An 18389-nucleotide genomic window follows, 5' to 3' on the forward strand; every position below is an offset into this window, starting at 1 on the left:
CATTGCTATTTGTGGGAGCTTACTGTGCACAAATTGGCCGCCACATTTCCCTACATTACAACATTTCAAAAGTACTTAATTGGCTGTAAAGTGCTTTTGGCCGTCCTGAGGTTGAGAGCCTTTAATGTGGTCGTCTGTTAGCAGATTTGTGCATCGGTATGTTCCCTTCACCGCCAGGGACTCACCTTCTGTAAAACTTTCCAGACTTTTTGATAGAAGCCCATGGGAACTCGGTTAATGGCCCCATCGAGACGTCGTCTACGCAGCCACTGACCCTGGCGGTCATCCCAAGTCAAACAGGTACTGAAGGAGCCGGCGGGAGATGCAGTGGCTGTGGGAGATGACGGGCTACTGCATCGCTGGAATAGTCAGGGAAACATGAAAAATACAATGGATGTAGAAACGATGCACGCGGCATACTTTAAAAACACCAAGGTGCCATTCTGAAAAGCTATGCGCATTTCTGGATTGCAGTAACACTGGACAACAACCGGTAGAGCAGCGGGCAATTCAAGGTAGGAAGCCCACCTGAGGGATGAGACTTTGATACGTGTCTGGAAGATTAGTGTCGCCATTATTATCCTGCAGCTACAGTTTGTCTATTTAAGCCACTGCCTTCTTTTCATGGTGTATTGCGGCTGCTCATGCTCAGATGGGGCGCCAAAACTCTATTACCATTGACGTGCTGAAGGTTAACTGATCTCACGGGCATTCCTAGTTTCAAGGCCAATCTTCATTTCTATTCATCAAGGTGCAGGGGCTTAGTGCTGGAGACATCAAGGGGGAAAATTCAGTCTCGCCCCGTTTGGGGCGCGATTATCGGCCGTGCGTAAAGTTTAGTGACTGGCGCTAATTATCGCCTCTGACGGCAAACTTGGCTTTTATCGCCCCTGGAGGTGATTGGAGCGCTAAATCAGGCACTTCACACCTGTCTTAAGGTGCAAAGGCCGAGGAGCGAGGCGCTACCTCAGAGCGCTGGCGAAGCAAGGAAGGGCAAATCAAAATAAACCTGCAAAGTGCTGCTCAGTACTCAAAACTCCTTCACACAGTGTTGAATCTCTCCAGAAGTCTCTCTCTCTCTCTCTCTCTCTCAGAATGCGTGGTGCAAAAATGTCACCAACAAAAAAAAGCAGGAAGCGGTCGCCTTTAAATAGCGCTCCCCCAGTCCCTTTCTGACAGCAAAACGCTCTCCCCTCAACCTGTCGTTGCTAGCGGCAGGCGGTAAGGCAGTGGACGCCACTCAATATCCGGTCCGGGGTGCTACCTGGGCGCTGCGCACTCGACTGATGTCACGATCTGCCGGCGCAGGAGATCATGGCGGTAGTGTTTAGCGCCGCCGCAAAATGTCTAGTTAATTTCGCGAGCGGCGCAAACATCGCCGCGCCCGGGCGCCAGTTGCTTTGTGTCCCATTAGGCGCAAACAACTGAATTTTCCCCCCCAAGTCTCTCTCACTTCAGGCAATCAGAGTAAAGCTCCTTCAGCACGCCTCAGTCCCAACATCAGAATAGCACCAGTGTGGCGTCCCCTCCCATTCCTCGCACCGCCCTTTCTCCGGCCTCTCTGTGCAAAGTTAATGCTGAATTTGGAATAATTCTGTGCCGAGTGGGACCTGAACTCAGGCTTCTTAAACTCATTTCACATATCGGAATCTATCAGCCAGCCAGCAGAGATGACTTGGAAATTGGAAAACAACCTATACAAGGTTGCCAACCTCCGGGATTGCCCTGGGGTCTCCGGTGATTGAAGATTAATCTCCCGGACACTGCTGCCAGCAAACACCCATTGGGAGAAAAATCATTGGGAGATTAAAAGAATAATGTGTTTTTTTTTCATTTTCTTGGAACACTTTTGTTTATTATTTATAAAAATATTGGAGATGGGGAAAAGGGGCTGTTTGATTGGGCGAGGTGCTGGAACCGCCAGGAAGGCATCCAATCAGAGTTGGCAACGCTCACCTGTACAAGATCAGCGAGTGAACCCAGTGTCTAACCGGCCGTGCCACCCAGCTCCTCAGAACACGGCGCTGCCAAACTCCATCACCCAGTTTTCTTTTTCAGTTTTAACCTCCAATTAAAATTGAATTTCATAATAAAATGACAGTCAGCATAAAACCAGTGGATAAAGCCCTTTCCCTGCCACTATGGAGCTTTATCTGCTTTCCTTATTATTGCAATCCATTAACTGTTAACATTGTTGGGGTTTCAAAAGTCAACATTTGTTTAGGCCGCAGAAATGACCCCGGAATCTACAAGCTGGTTTACGTTTCTCGATGGGACTGCAGTGTAGCGCTGTGTTTTAAACATATTTCAGTGTCAAAAAGGCATCTGTAATCCTTACAAAATACAATATTGTGACACGGTGGCTGAAAGATACCAGCGATGAAATAGAAAGGAGTGTAGAAGATTGAGCAATTTTTGTTGAAATACACAAACCGACGATAAACTTTTGAACAAAAGCAAAATACTGCGGATGCTGGAAATCTGAAATAAAATCTGAAAATGCTGGAAACACTCAGCAGGTCAGGCAGCATCTGTAGAGAGAGAAACAGAGTTAACGGTTCAGGTCGATGACCCTTCGTCAGAACTGGAAAAAAGCAGGAAATGGAACAGGTTTTAAGCAAGTGTAGGGGCTGGGAAAGGGGGGAGGGGAGGAAAGAACTAAAGGGAAGGTCTGGGATAGGAGATTGCAGAGAGTCTGTGATCGGTCTGTGCTTAAAAACCTGCTCCATCTCCAACTTTTTCCAGTTCTGACGAAGGGTCATCGACCTGAAACGTTAACTCTGTTTCTCTCTCCACAGATGTTGCCTGACCTGCTGAGTGTTTCCAGCATTTTCTATAAACTTTTGAATGCCATTTGTGGTTATGCTGCAGTGCTAGAAAGTATTTTATCTTCAGATTGTACCTGTTTCATTTCACTCTTTAGTTTACTAATACCAGATCTCTCAGTTTTTGTTGCTCCGGCATGGCCAACTTCTTGAATAGAAATAGCAGGACTGACAGCAGTGGAATCCATAGGTCGCACTTGAAAAAAGAACACAATACAATTTAAAAAAAAATTACATTACAATGTAAAAATAGAATTTACAAACAACAAGAACTTGCATTTATATAGCACCTTTAACATAGTAAAACGTCCCAAGGTGCTTCACAGGAGTGTCATCAGAAAAAAATTGACACCGAGCCACATAAGGGGAAATTAGGACAGGTGACCAAAAGCTTGGTCAAAGAGGGAGGTTTTAAGGAGCGTCTTAAAGGAGGAGAGAGAGGCGGAGAGGTTTAGGGAGGGAATTCCAGAGCTTAGGGCCCAGGGAGCTGAAGGCACGGCCGCCAGTGGTGGAGTGAAGAAAATTGGGGATGGACAAGAGGCCAGAATTGGAGGAGCGCAGAGATCTCTGAGGATTGTGGGGCTGGAGGAGATTACAGAGATAGGGAGGGGCGAGGCCATGGAGGGATTGGAATACAAGGATGAGAGTTTTAAAATTCTAAATACTAGTACCACAGGTTATGAAATGACACAATGGACAGAAAACTCGTGCAGTGTGTGTGATGGGCATGAGTGCGAGGACACATCCTGCGTCACATCTATCTTATCCTTTCATACTCATCTTCAGTTAGACCCAGACACGGAGGAGTTAAATGTCAGCAAAGTGGATTTTTGAAAGTAATGGTTTCGGAGTCACAAGTGGTTAATACACAAACAACTGCCTGGGAACCAAATCCCAGGTCAAATGTTCTTTGTTGAAGTTGTTTATATCTGCGAGTTCCTTTTGTCTGTGGCCTGTTAGTGTAGGAGGTCATTGGAAGGGCACAGTGCCCTTTATCTTCCATTGCACCAGACTGGATACCAAAGAGAAGAGAAGCATATAACCAGACTGTACCCCGCGTTGTGCTAATGTCTGTGTCAGAACTAACAGGGGCGCAGTGAAGTATCATTTTTCATCAATCTCTCATATGCTTCATATTTACTGAAGTGAATACGCTTCACAGCTTTATGTCTTCCAATAGTGAAATGTTAAGCGGTGTAATACTGGTTTACTTTTGCCTCTGACTATAATGCTTTATCGCAATAAACCATTTGTAGATTAGTGTGAAATATGTGGTCCGTTAGTACGGGGTTTCCCGCCCATCAGAGAGATCAGGAGGAGATAGCAGGCATCCTGTTTTGCAATATAACCCAGCAATTAAAGGACAGACCGTTAGCCCTGAGGCACTCGGCATCCCACTCACTGTATGCTAAAGGCTAAATTCTGTTTGGGAGCAGTGCAGAGCCACTTCTGAGGGCTGCATTCTCTGGTGAGCATGAGTGAGGAGTGTTGGACCATGGCCTGAATCCCGACAGTAGGGCAAGGAACATTTCAACCAAATACAATGGCCCGTAATTTCCGATCGGAGGCTTCCTGCGTGCGGAGGCCTCCTATCGGAAAAGAATCTACGCCCTTACCTGAGGGCTCCCGCGGTGCAGACACTTCCACTCCTGGGCCTCTCCAAACTCCAAGTGCGCAGGGCACACGTATCCCAGGTGCGCAGGTGGCTCGCAAGCGTCCCTGGGATCACGTGGGCCAGGCCAGCCAATGAAAGAAGGGAATCTCCCTTCATACTTTTGACAGATAGACCCGTCAAAAGTATGAATGGTGATCACCCCAAAAAGACATCAAAACATTAAATACATTTTTAAAAAACATCACGTTTTTAAAATAAGTTAAAATTACATTAAATTAAATATTTAAAAAAAAATTTTACTTTTTGAAAAAAATAATTCAAGTTTTTTACAGAGCTAAAAATAAACTATTTTAAATTATAAATGAATGAAAACAAATTTTTTTTTTTTTTTTACTTTTTTCAACTCTTATGCCGTTGAAAGCTGGCCTTACGCTGCTTTTACCAGGCATAAGATTTCAGCGCAGAGGTTCTGCAGAAAGCAGAACTCTCCCCCCCGCAGAGGCCCTTCTCCAGGGCAGGCGTCCGATCTGTCAAGAGGATTCCTGAAACCGGCATTTCCGATGTCCCTACGGGTGGGTACACAGCTCATACACACCCGTAGGGATTGGAAAATATGGGCCAATGTTTGCTTCATAGATCTTCTGGCAGAGTGGGAGTGTGTTTGCATGCAAAGTAAAGACATCGCTGGGCTCGTGGCTCACAGAGAGAGGATAGACACTAGCACTGAGGCATGAGAAGGTTGCTGGTGTCCATATCCCAGTGCTGGGCACTGCCTTCAGGATCGGAGGGATAAGGGAAAGAGAAGAACACCATGGCGATTTTACAACTGTGGACTATGCCAGAAAATGTTTACATGGTTCGTGACACTAAATTTATAGCAAATAACCTTTAGCAGTTTTAAAAAATGTAATAAACTTGTTCTTGTTAAGTAGCATTGTATAGTTCATATTAGAAAACAGCGTGAACACTGACCACTTCTTTCCACCCCAAACTCCTTTCCACTTAGAATATGATGCAGAAGTTTCTTCATGTCAAACGGGCTCAGACTCATCAAGTTTTCTGAAGCTTCTTCCCCTGAATATGCAACGAGAATGTCATTTAGAAAACAGCACACAAACAGACGGCTAACACAGTGTGTTTCAGGCTGTTGTACACTTGGCCTGGGCAGCACCACACTTCACTGCCACCTCCTTCTACCGTATAATTCCCACCGCACCCATTCTGACCCTTTGTACATAACCCCTTTCCCTTTTCACCCACCATTGGTGGCAAAGTCTTCTGCTGTATTGGCCCTGCTCGCCGGAGTTTCCTTCCTAAACCCCTCTGCCTCTCTACTTCTCCCTCTACCTTTAAAATCTTAATCAAAACTCAGCTTTCTGACCAGGTTTTTGGCCACATATCCTAACTCTCCTGCATATCTGCTCCTTTCTCTCTCATATATATTCCCACCCTCGCCCCACACAGTGCTTTGGGACATTTTCGATGTTAAATGCGTTAAAAAAGAGCAACTACTCGTTGTTCAACCCCCAAAAACTGTTCTAGGTTTGAACATACTTCAAAGCAACCTTCTTTTTTAAATGATTTATTATGTATTCAGATTTCAGTAGCTGTCTCTTCTAATGCACTTCTTGTTCTGGTCCTGAGCTTTGCCACTAGCCAGGCATTAGAAAAGCGGAGAACCACAGAACAAAGCAAACTAGGCCCAGATTGCCATACTATTAGCTAACAGAAAAGGAAGGCTGTATGAAGATATATATTCAACTTTAAATGATTATAGTAATCCTGAAATATACTTTGATTTGTGACACACTACCCCTGCACAGCAATAGTTTCATATAATTTCTTCACAAGCATGCTTGAATGTTTTAATTTGATGATTTAAATGGGAAAACAGCTAGAAATAAGTTCATTGGTAAATTCAAAATACCGACAACCAATGTTCCCTGTAATTTTTTTTGGGTGCACGGCCCCTTTAAGTGGCTGCGCGCCCTATTCAAAATTTAGTGCATGAGCGGTTATTCCAACTGAAAAGCCACCGAGCGGCCTGCATGGGAGCTCCAGACCGCTGCGCAGCCGCGCAACTTACAGGCAACATTGCCGACAACTCTACTTGCAGTGAGATTTGCTTCAAGGTAACTGGCACTATGTGGGACTCTATCAGAGAACAGAATGTTGACACTCAGCAGAACTAAACTGACAAAATCCATGTGGCTGAATACAAAAAAACCCTAAAAACGATCAGCATCTATGATGCAATTTTAGGCCATTAACCAGTTTCACATTCAGTAGAACAGAGGTTACTGATCACTCAGTCCCACTCAAACTACCCGGTTGGCTTTTTACCAGCACGAAAAAACTTAAAAGATGATCCAGTCGACTGCCTGGGATCTTGATAAAGTTTAAGAATGAAAGTTAAGGAGGTGGCCTCGCACCTTAGAGTTACATCGCCACTATCCCTGCTTCTGATCAGTAGCCAGTGAGCCCTCAGACCCCCACCTGCTGCGGGAGAACGAGTGTGTGTGTGTGTGTGTGTGTGTGTGTGTGTGTGTGCACACTCGCACATTATACACACACACACAGATCAGGTAAGGACAGATGAACAGCCTGCCGACGCTCACTGTCCAGACCAGGGAATCACTTCCCAGAATAAGTCAAAGGCTTCAGGAGATACTGCGGTAAATTGAAGAATAAAAAATGAAAAGAAATAGAAGTAAAGATGTATTGAATAACATGCCCCGTTCGCCACGTAGGTTATGCATTCGTACCTGAGCAGCTGAGACTATAAGCAAGCTCTGTGGCCATCACCTGAATGATGAGTCCAATTCTCAGTCTTAGCATTTCTGCAAAGAGACAGGGTTGGGTCCTGACATACATCGCAAGGTAAACCATGATTTCCTGATGTGAATACAGAAAGTGTAGAAACACAAGATAAATGTACCAGTGGAATAACTGTAACAACACCCATTAAAAAAAAAATACACCCACTGAGATCGTACCTGGGTAAGGACGGCTAAGCTGATGTCTTGTCCACTTGCTTCGTAAATAAGCTGTGCTAGTTCATCAGGTGGCAAAGGGCTGGAAAATTAAAGAAAGCTGTAAGAATCGTATGTGCTTTCAAATAACCTTTTTATGCATATGGAACAATTTCTGAAAGCCTTCGAAAATGTAATGTTTTGATATTGGCGTAATATCCATCACTAAACATTTCTAGAAAAACAATCTAGAATCCAAAAATACAATATGAATAGTCAACATGGATTTCATAAGGGAAAGTCTTGCTTGACCAACCTCATTGAATTCTTTGAAGAGGTAATAGAGAGTAGACAAGGGTGACGTAATAGATGTAATATATCTAGATTTCCAAAAGGCCTTCGATAAGGTATCCCATAATACTGATGAACATGGTCAGAGCATGCTGAGTCAGGGGACAAGTAGCAGAATGGATAACTAGTTGGCTTCAAGACAGAAAGCAGAGAGTAGGGGTAAAGGGTAGCTATTCACAGTGTCAGAAGGTGGGTAGTGGTGTTCCACAAGGATCAGTGCTGAGACCACTGTTGTTCATAATTTACATTAACGATTTAGACTTTTCAATCAAAAACACAATTTCTAATGTAATACCCACTGGAAATGTTATGTACGCTAAGTATGGTTATCAATCTTTAACTTAGACACTGTATTATCATTGTTATAAATCCCTGGGTTAAAGTTGCCCATGTGAAGGTACGGCAAGAACTTTTAAGGACACAATGTGACTAAGAGCATACTTTCCATAATTCTGCACCAATATCAACTGTTGCAGTGAGGCTGCGCAGTCTCCAGGCAGAAACCCCAGGAGGAAGGGGTGGAGTCGGGGTTTTTCGAGCGGGAAAAGGGAGCGACTGGAAGAAAAGAGGGCAGGAGCTCTGAAAAGAGGGCTCAGGAGGCAAATGGCTGCCGCATCCCGTCCCGGGCTTCCAAACTCGGCTGCCGCCCTTCGTATTAGTAGCTCTGCATCCAGAACTCAAAGTGGGATTCAGTGATCGTGAAGAGAATTCAACGAAGGGGTTCGGAGTTGTAAGTCTTGCAGACATTATACATACCATGAGCTCCAACTTAAGCGCGCCAACGAAAGAGTGCACTCGAATTTGGACACAGGGACAGATTCTCCTTTGAATCCATGTAAATGGAGAATGTATGTTTATTATGTCTAGGTTCATTCTAATGTATGCAAATGTCTAATTTAGTTCATTGACCTGTACTCTTCTTATACTGTCTGACGTTAAAACTATAAAGTAAGATAATTAGAATTAAGCCATTGTAGTAGTGATCTCCTTACTGGACTATAGAATACTGTCTACAACAGAGACCACATCTCACATATATCTAGAGAACCGTGAAGGGGTTACATTTTGGGGGCTCGTCCGGGATTGTGGTCTATTTATGTCAGTAAACTAACAGTATTGAATGCTCATTGCTAAGAGAGTGGTTTGTGGTTTCTACTGGGCTGTTTGAGCATAAAAGATGGATGTTATTGAGGTTGAAGCTTGGTGCAAACGGAAGCAGATAGCTACTACCCATGCCATTGTGCTGAATGGTGTTGCTAACGATGACCCTGATGATGTCTTGCTAAGGGCTCTGAATTGTGTCAAAGCCTTTGGAAAGGTTAGGATAGTTGAGCGCTGCTTGGATACAGCTACCAAGAAGCAGTTTGTGTTGCTCCAGACATCAGAGAACCTGAGAGGTCATGGTTTACCTGAGGCAGTTGGGCTTTCTGAAGAGGCTGGTCCCTGGCCAGTTCAGTTTGTCCCTATTACTACTAAGGAAGAAAAAGGGTTTCAGACCAAGTTGTTGTCATTCTTGAGACAAGAAGGAAAGACTGTTGTTGATGTCAAAGGTCTGATAGGTCCTTCGGCCCTGGATATGAACACTCAGTTGGTCAGTGCCATTAGTTCTCTGGTGGATAAATGCACCAATCTGCCCTTCGAGGCTCAGGGATACCGTAAGCTCCGTATGTTCTCAGGAGTGAGACCAACTCCCAGTGGGGAAGAGGAGTATGACGCCTGGGCTGAGCAGACCCTGCCTCTGCTAGAGGAATGGCAGTGCAGTGACAATGTGAAGAGGCAGAGAATAGTAGAAAGCCTTAAGGGTCCTGCTGCTGACACTGTAAGATTCTTAAAGGCGCAGAACACCTCTGCTACTTCCTTTGACTACATGCAGGCTCTAGAAACTGCCTTTGGAACTACTGAAACCATTTCAGATTTGATGGTCAGATTCAGAAGCACATTCCAGTGTGAGGGAGAGAAGCTGTCCAGTTATCTGCTGAGAATAGACAAACTGCTGCATTGTATGTTATGGAAAAGAGGGATTGAGTTGCCTGAAATGAATCGGTTCCACATTGAACAGGTTGTGCGAGGTGCATTGCTCGAAGACGTGACTGCTCTTCGCATACGCATGACCCATAAGTTGCGAGATCCACCTACCTTCACTGAGCTGCTAAGGGAAGTCAGAGAGGAGGAGGATATGCTTCAGGCCCGGAATGTAGCAAAGAGTGCTGTGATGTCCAAGCTTGTGACTCCTGTTACAGTTCCTACTCCTAAGGGTGATGTCAACCCTGAGATGGAACAGCTGAAGAAGGAAATAAATGTCACGAGAGCCGAGATGGCATATTTTCGGTCTAAGCCCAACACAGAAAGGGATGACGCACGGGTGCAAAAGGTTGAACACCCTGCGAAGTCTAACAGCAAAATGAATGATTCCTCTAAAGGATATCTCCATGAAGGAGATAGACCTGGAGTCTTTTGTTATAACTGTGGAAAGGATGGACATTTCAAGCGAGAATGTAGAGGTGAGGAAAATCTAAAAAAAGTAAATGACCGTCTCATAAAACTTACCAAGAAGTCGGGAAACTACAAAGGGGCACAGTAACGGAACGGCCTGCTGTCCCTGTAGTTAAGACACGTTCCGCTAAGTGCAATAATAGACGAGGGAATATGAAAGACATCATACCTGAAGGTTTAGTAGGGCCGAGTTCTGCTGTATCAATACAGATTGAAGGCATTTATACTAAAGCTATCCTCGACACGGGTTCTCAGGTTACCATACTGTACAGATCCTTCTATGACCGATACCTGACGCATTTGCCGTTAACCCCAATCAGTCTTCTGCAGATCTGGGGCCTTAGTCCTGCTGATTACCCATATGATGGCTATTTGTCGCTGAGGTTGGAGTTCTTGGAAGCTGATGTAGGGACCACTGAGACCATTGATGCACTTGTGTTGGTTTGCCCTGACCCCATGGTGAAAGGTGAGGTTTCCATACTGGTTGGCAGTAATACACCCATAGTGAGACGACTCCTGACAAGCTGCAAAGAGCAGAGAGGTGAAAACTTCTTGAGCACCAGACACATTCACCCTGTTTTCAAAAAGGCTTTTGAGAAACTGCCTGAACTTTCTTCCGACGTAGATGATAGCAAAAGAGGAACTGTGTGGTACGTTCAAGCCAAACCTATCACCCTGCGTCCTGGAGGAGTGGCTAGAATCCCTGGGATACCAAAATTCCCTGGAACGCCAGGTACTGAAGCCATTCTGATAGAATCACCTGATGATCCTGCAGAAGAGTCACAGTTCCCAAATGAGCTTCTGGTGAGACCAGAGTTGCAGACCCCGACAGCTGTGATGTCAAGGAGAGTTACAGTGACCGTGAGGAATATGTCAGGCAAAGGAATCACATTGAGGAAAGGAATGCCGATTGCGCATCTGTTTCCTGTAAATGTACTGTCGTCACATGTGAAGGAAGAGTCCAAAGTTAACTCAACTGGAGATCTGACACCCTCCTCCTTCAACTTTGGAGATTCATTCGTTCCTAAAGAATGGAAGAACCTGATGAGTCGGAAGATGAAGAATGGGATCTATGGTACAACCTCCCAGAAAGACGCATAAGACAGAATCTGGATGAATTGTCTGAACCATTTAGCTCAGACTTGGACATGGTCTGGGAAGAACCAGATGCTTCCGAGAAGGAGATAAAAGAGACTGAAAGGCATGATAACAAAGGAACCAACGCCTCCAACGTAGTTGAAGGAACTGAAGACCGGGTATCCGAAATAAGGAGCTCACAGCGAGTTAAGAAGGTTCCTGAAAGATTGACATACAGTACACTAGGAGTGCCAAGTGTAATGATAGCCCCTACAGTTCGATATGTTACCTCCCTTTATACATGGTTGGGAAGCATGCAACCACTTATGTGTAAAGTTCATTAGTCATGGGGACATGCCTATATTTGGTAGGGGGGGAGTGTAATACCCACTGGAAATGTTATGTACGCTAAGTATGGTTATCAATCTTTAACTTAGACACTGTATTATCATTGTTATAAATCCCTGGGTTAAAGTTGCCCATGTGAAGGTACAGCAAGAACTTTTAAGGACACAATGTGACTAAGAGCATACTTTCCATAATTCTGCACCAGTATCAACTGTTGCAGACAGTGAGGCTGCGCAGTCTCCAGGCAGAAACCCCAGGAGGAAGGGGTGGAGTCGGGGTTTTTCGAGCGGGAAAAGGGAGCGACTGGAAGAAAAGAGGGCAGGAGCTCTGAAAAGAGGGCTCAGGAGGCAAATGGCTGCCGCATCCCGTCCCGGGCTTCCAAACTCGGCCGCCGCCCTTCGTATTAGTAGCTCTGCATCCAGAACTCAAAGTGGGATTCAGTGATCGTGAAGAGAATTCAACGAAGGGGTTCGGAGTCGTAAGTCTTGCAGACATTATACATACCATGAGCTCCAACTTAAGCGCGCCAACGAAAGAGTGCACTCGAATTTGGACACAGGGACAGATTCTCCTTTGAATCCATGTAAATGGAGAATGTATGTTTATTATGTCTAGATTCATTCTAATGTATGCAAATGTCTAATTTAGTTCATTGACCTGTACTCTTCTTATACTGTCTGACGTTAAAACTATAAAGTAAGATAATTAGAATTAAGCCATTGTAGTAGTGATCTCCTTACTGGACTATAGAATACTGTCTACAACAGAGACCACATCTCACATATAGCTAGAGAACCGTGAAGGGGTTACACTAAGTTTGTGGAAGACACCAAATTGGGGGGGGGGGGATTGAGGAGGGCTGCAACAAATTACAAGAAGACATTAATAAAGTTGCAGAATGAGCATATAATTGGCAAATGAATTTCAACGTAGATAAGTGTGAGCCATTACACTTGGGAAGAAAAATAAGGAGGTCACATATTACTTGGAAAATAAGAATCTAAATGGGGTAGAGGAGCAAAGTGATCTGGGAGTACAAAACACAAATCATCTAAAAGTAGCGACACCGGTTAACAAGGTCACAAAAAAAGCAAACAAAGCACTTGGGTTTATTTCTAGAGGAATAGAATTGAAAAGTAGAGAAGTTATACTAAACTTGGTTAGACCACACTTGGAGTACTGCGTACAGTTCTGGTCGCCATATTATAAAATGGATATAGAGGCACTGGAGAGGGTGCAGAGAAGATTTACAAGGATGATACCAGAAATGGGAGGGTATACATATCAGGAAAGGATGAACAGGCTGGGTCTCTTTTCTCTTGAAAAAAGGCTGAGAGGTGACCTAATAGAGGTCTTTAAAATTCTGAAAGGTTTTGATAGAGTGGATACAGAGAGAATGGGGTAGATTTTCCTGAAGTTGTCGGGAAGAAGGCGGGACTTCAACTTTCGGGTTTTTGACCCGTCTACATCGACGTCCGGCCAATCCGCGCGATTTTCCCTTGATTGACCTTGTTGAGCTCGCCCAGCGGGCTCAGCAGGCCAATTAAGGGCCACCCGGCAACAGGTGACGTCACAGACTGCAATTTCATCTGTCAAGAGTTTTTGACAGATGAAATATCAGTGTTTCACAGCTGTTTGAAGCTGTCAAACACTGACAGTTTGAGTTCTAACATGAGTCCTTCTGCACAGACTCAGATAGAACTCTCAGCAGCACTCAAAGCTGAAGGCTGTCACTTTTTACAGATCGCAGCCGTTCAGCTTTAAGTTCCGGCTGAGTGATGGGCTCCCGACGGCTACAGGAAGAAAGGCTGTTAAGGTAAGTACAGGTAAGTAAAAGTTCTTTACACACTTTAGACACACCAAACACACTTACCTTTGCACTCATGCACCCATCACTCACCTGAGCGCCGACTCCTTCAACCCGACGGCCCGCCTGCTCTACCCTGGTGTGGTTTGGAGCCGTCGGGAAACCCACACGAAACCCCTCAAAATAGGGATTAGGCTAAAAACTACCTGTTAACTACCTGTTAACAGGCAGTTAATTGGCACTAATCCCTTCCCGCCTGGTTTCGGCGGGTCCCAGTGCGGGGCGGGTACCCGCCTCCCCTGAAAGTTGCGTGGGGTGGGGTTTTGGGCGGGATGGTGTCAGGACCCCCAAATTCGGGATTCCCCCCCCCCCCCACACGCCTGAAACCCCGCCTGACGGCTCGGGGAAAATTGGGGCCAATGTTTCCACTTGTGGGGAAGAGCATAACTAGAGGCCATCAATATAAGATAGTCACCAAGAAATCCAATAGGGAATTCAGAAGAAACTTCTTTACCCAGAGAGTGGTGAGAATGTGGAACTCGCTACCACAGGGAGTGGTTGAAGCGAATAGTATAGATGCATTTAAGGGGAGGCTAGACAAGCACATGAGGGAGAAGGGAATAGAGGGTTATGCTGATAGAGTTAGATGAGGAAAGACGGGAGGAGGCTCGAGTGGAGCATAAACACCGGCATGGACTGGTTGGGCCGAATGGCCTGTTTCTGTGCCATATATCCTATGTAATTCTATGTAAACGTCGATTCTTGTTTATGTATTTTTCAATCCTCCCATACATACTTTTTTTTGTCATTTTATCCTCTCTTATTTAGGTCCCTTGCCAACATGCAGGCAAACACGGCAGCCAATTTGTACACAAGAATGTCCCACAAACAGTAATGAGATAAATGACCAGAAAATCTGTTTTAATCCTGTTGAGGGATAAATGTTCACCAGGACACTGGGAGAACTCCTCTTTGAATAGAGCAATGGAATCTTTTACATCCACCCGAAAAGGTGGACAGAACCTTGGTTTAACGTCTCATCTGAAAGACGGCACCTCAGATTATGTCTAAGTGTCAGCCTAGATCATGTGCTCAAGTCTCTAGAGTGGGGCTTGAGCCCACAACCTTCTCACTCAGAAATAAGGGTGCTACCACTATGGCAAGGCTGACACTTATACCCTGTCTATCTAAGAAAGCCAGCGACCAACTAGTGACTATTCTCTTTCTGATGGGGAGGAGCAAGCAGAATCTCTTTGGGATTAAGGTGGATCCAAGACGACAGACATTTTGTGGTTAAAACTTGATTCTATTTATATTAGTGGAACCAGGGGCATTTTTTAAGCTAACAAACATTCTTAGCTTTTGACCAAGTGTCATTAACAATATACAGTTTAGGCCAGATATGGTAAACTTCAGTTTAAGACTGTGAGGAAATGAAGATATACAGTGGATGTGAGATGCAATAATGTATAATAATGCATCAAAAATGTTTGATATATGCAAACATATTTAAGAAATTTTGAAAACTATAAACACACTAACAAACAATGCAAAATTTGCTATGCATTACATTTCAAGAGTTAGAATAAGATATTGCTAAGTTCTAACGCGCCTCCTTCGATCTGAATGTTTGGATGTGTTGGTTCCACATGGTCACTATCTTAAACAAGACTGCTGAAATACCCGCTGGTGGCTGGAGTCCCGAGTGTAGCGAGTTTGAGCAAACGCAAATCCAATAGCAAGTGGGCCTTGGCCTCAGCAAGTAGTTATGGTGCACATTGCTATACAATTCCAGTTGTCTTGGTAACAAGTAAAATACTTACTGATTATAATTTATTATATTGTGGAAGCCCAATGGATATTAACTTCATCGAATCTTACAGCACAGGAGGCCATTCGGCCCATCGTGCCTGTGCCAGCTCTTTGAAAGACGATCTAATTAGTCCCACTCCCCCTGCTTTCTCCCCATAGCCCTGCAGTTTTTCCTTTTCAACTATTTCTCCAATTCCCTTTTGAATGTTACTATTGAATCTGCTTCCACCGCCCTTTCAGATCACAACAACTCACTGCGTAAAAACATTTCTCCTCGTCTCCCCTTTGGGACAGTAAGCTGTGAGGAAGACGCAAAGAGCCTACAAAGGGATATAGACAGGATAAGTAAGTGGACAATAAGGTGGCAGATGGAGTAAAATGTGGGGAAATGTGAGGTTATTCACTTTGGTAGGAAGAATAGAAAAACAGAACATTCTTTAAATGGTGAGAAACTATTAAATGTTGGTGTTCAGAGAGATTTAGGTGTCCTCGTACAGGAAACACAGGGAGTTAGCCTGCAGGTACAGCAAGCAACAAGGAAGGCAAATGGCATGTTGGCCTTTATTGCAAGGGGGTTGGAGTATAAGAGTAAGGAAGTCTTGCTACAATTGTACAGGGCCTTGGTGAGACCACACCTGGAGTACTGGGCACAGTTTTGGTCTCATTATCTAAGGAAGGATATACTTGCCTTGGAGGCGATGCAACGAAGGTTCACTGGATTGATTCCTGGGATGAGAGGGCTGTCCTATGAGGAGAGATTGTGTAGAATGGGCCGATACTCTCGAGTTTAGCAGAATGAGAGGTGATCTCATTGAAACATACAAGATTCTGAAGGATATTTATAGGGTAGATGCTGAGAGGTTGTTTCCCCTGGCTGGAGAGTCTAGAATTAGGGGGCATAGTCTCAGGATAAGGGGTCGGCCATTTAAGACTGAGATGAGGAGAAACCTCTTCACTCAGGGTTGTGAATCTTTGGAATTCTCTACCCCAGAGGGCTGTGGAGGCTCAATCACTGAATATATTCAAATGTAAGAAGTCACACAACACCAGGTTATAGTCCAACAGCTTTATTTGAAATCACAAGCTTTCGGAGCGCTGCTCCTTCTTCAGGTGAAGTGGAGAAATGCATAAAGACACAGCTTATATAGTCAGAGAATCATGTCAGATGTTTACAGGTAACCTTTCCAACTGTCATTTATCACACCTCGGCATTTCTCCACTTCACCTGAAGAAGGAGCAGCGCTCCGAAAGCTTGTGATTTCAAATAAAGCTGTTGGACTATAACCTGGTGTCGTGTGACTTCTTACATTTGTCCACCCCAGTCCAACTCCGGCATCTCCACACCATGAATATATTCAAGGCTGCGATCGATAGATTTTTGGACTCTCGGGAATCAGGGAATATGGAGATCAGGTGGGAAAGTGGAGTTGAAGTCGAAGATCAGCTACGATCTCATTGAATGGCGGAGCAGGCTCGAGGGGCCGAATGGCCTACTCCTGCTCCTAATTCTTATGTTCTTATGGTTCTTTTGCCAATGATCTGTGTCCTCTGCATACTGAACGTCCTGCCAGTGGAAACAGTTTCTCCTTATTCACCCCTCCTTATCAAAACCCTAATAAATCAGTTGAAAATACTCACGCTGTGATGGTCCTCTCACGTGGTTCTGGGGGAAGACCAACAGTCAACTGCTTCTGATGTGACAAAAGGTCTGTACAAGCCTACACATCAAACAGGTAGCACAGTCAGACACTTTCAAATGGCAAATAAAATAGATGGGAAGAAGCACTAACATTGAAAACCTAGGAATTAATCCGATTCAAAACCATTCTCAACACTTACATAGCATTCCTTATTGCAAAATCTACTCGGCTATTAACGCGGATAATCCTGCATGACAATATCTCACAGACCATATTCGAGGTGATCTATAACCACCACCCGAGAGCTCAGATATACGCCAAAACACAATGGAGAGTGCTTCAACCATGACAGACCCTTCATCCTATCTGTTTGGACAAGTCTCATCGCGAGAGTTTTAAATATGTTACTTTAGTAGCCTAACCATCCAGGCGCAAAGATCAGTGCTCCACAGTCTGACTCACAGCAGCACGCTAATGGTGGTGCCCACACACCTCACTTATGGTGGTCCCACATAACTCACTAATGGTGGCCCCACACACCTCACTAATGGTGGTGCCCGCACACCTCACTAATGGTGGTGCCCGCACACCTCACTAATGGTGGTCCCACACACCTCACTAATGGTGGTCCCACACACCTCACTAATGGTGGTGCCCGCACACCTCACTAATGGTGGTCCCCGCACACCTCACTAATGGTGGTCCCCGCACACCTCACTAATGGTGGTCCCCGCACACCTCACTAATGGTGGTCCCCGCACACCTCACTAATGGTGGTCCCCGCACACCTCACTAATGGTGGTCCCCGCACACCTCACTAATGGTGGTCCCCGCACACCTCACTAATGGTGGTCCCTCACACCTCACTAATGGTGGTCCCACACACCTCACTAATGGTGGTGCCCGCACACCTCACTAATGGTGGTCCCCGCACACCTCACTAATGGTGATGCTCACACACCTCACTAATGGTGGTGCCCCCACACCTCACTAATGGTGGTGCCCCCACACCTCACTAATGGTGGTGCCCACACACCTCACTAATGGTGGTCCCACACACCTCACTAATGGTGGTCCCACACACCTCACTAATGGTGGTCCCACACACCTCACTAATGGTGGTCCCCGCACACCTCACTAATGGTGGTGCCCGCACACCTCACTAATGGTGGTCCCCGCACACCTCACTAATGGTGATGCTCACACACCTCACTAATGGTGGTGCCCCCACACCTCACTAATGGTGGTGCCCCCACACCTCACTAATGGTGGTGCCCACACACCTCACTAATGGTGGTCCCACACACCTCACTAATGGTGGTCCCACACACCTCACTAATGGTGGTGCCCCCACACCTCACTAATGGTGGTGCTCACACACCTCACTAATGGTGATGCTCACACACCTCACTAATGGTGGTGCCCCCACACCTCACTAATGGTGGTGCC

At 45.2% G+C, this 18389-nt stretch overlaps 1 protein-coding gene across 2 annotated transcripts in view; it reads right to left on the bottom strand.

Moving 5' to 3' along the window:
* LOC147107294 (phosphorylase b kinase regulatory subunit alpha, liver isoform-like) overlaps positions 1-18389 on the bottom strand; it is a 157293-nt gene that overhangs the window by 30417 nt on the left and 108487 nt on the right. For both annotated transcript variants that reach the window (XM_086006176.1, XM_086006175.1), the window contains 6 exons: positions 16939-17018; positions 7437-7515; positions 7206-7335; positions 5413-5514; positions 2903-3021; positions 186-359 (listed from right to left, as the gene is read on the bottom strand). In XM_086006176.1, the coding sequence (XP_085862302.1) occupies positions 186-359; positions 2903-3021; positions 5413-5514; positions 7206-7335; positions 7437-7515; positions 16939-17018 (684 nt within the window). The remainder of the gene's footprint in view (positions 1-185; positions 360-2902; positions 3022-5412; positions 5515-7205; positions 7336-7436; positions 7516-16938; positions 17019-18389) is intronic.

Source organism: Somniosus microcephalus, chromosome 14 (genome assembly GCF_052327205.1).
Source record: "Somniosus microcephalus isolate GS21.2 chromosome 14, FLI_Smic_1.0, whole genome shotgun sequence".
In the NCBI taxonomy this organism is placed as follows: domain Eukaryota; kingdom Metazoa; phylum Chordata; class Chondrichthyes; order Squaliformes; family Somniosidae; genus Somniosus; species Somniosus microcephalus.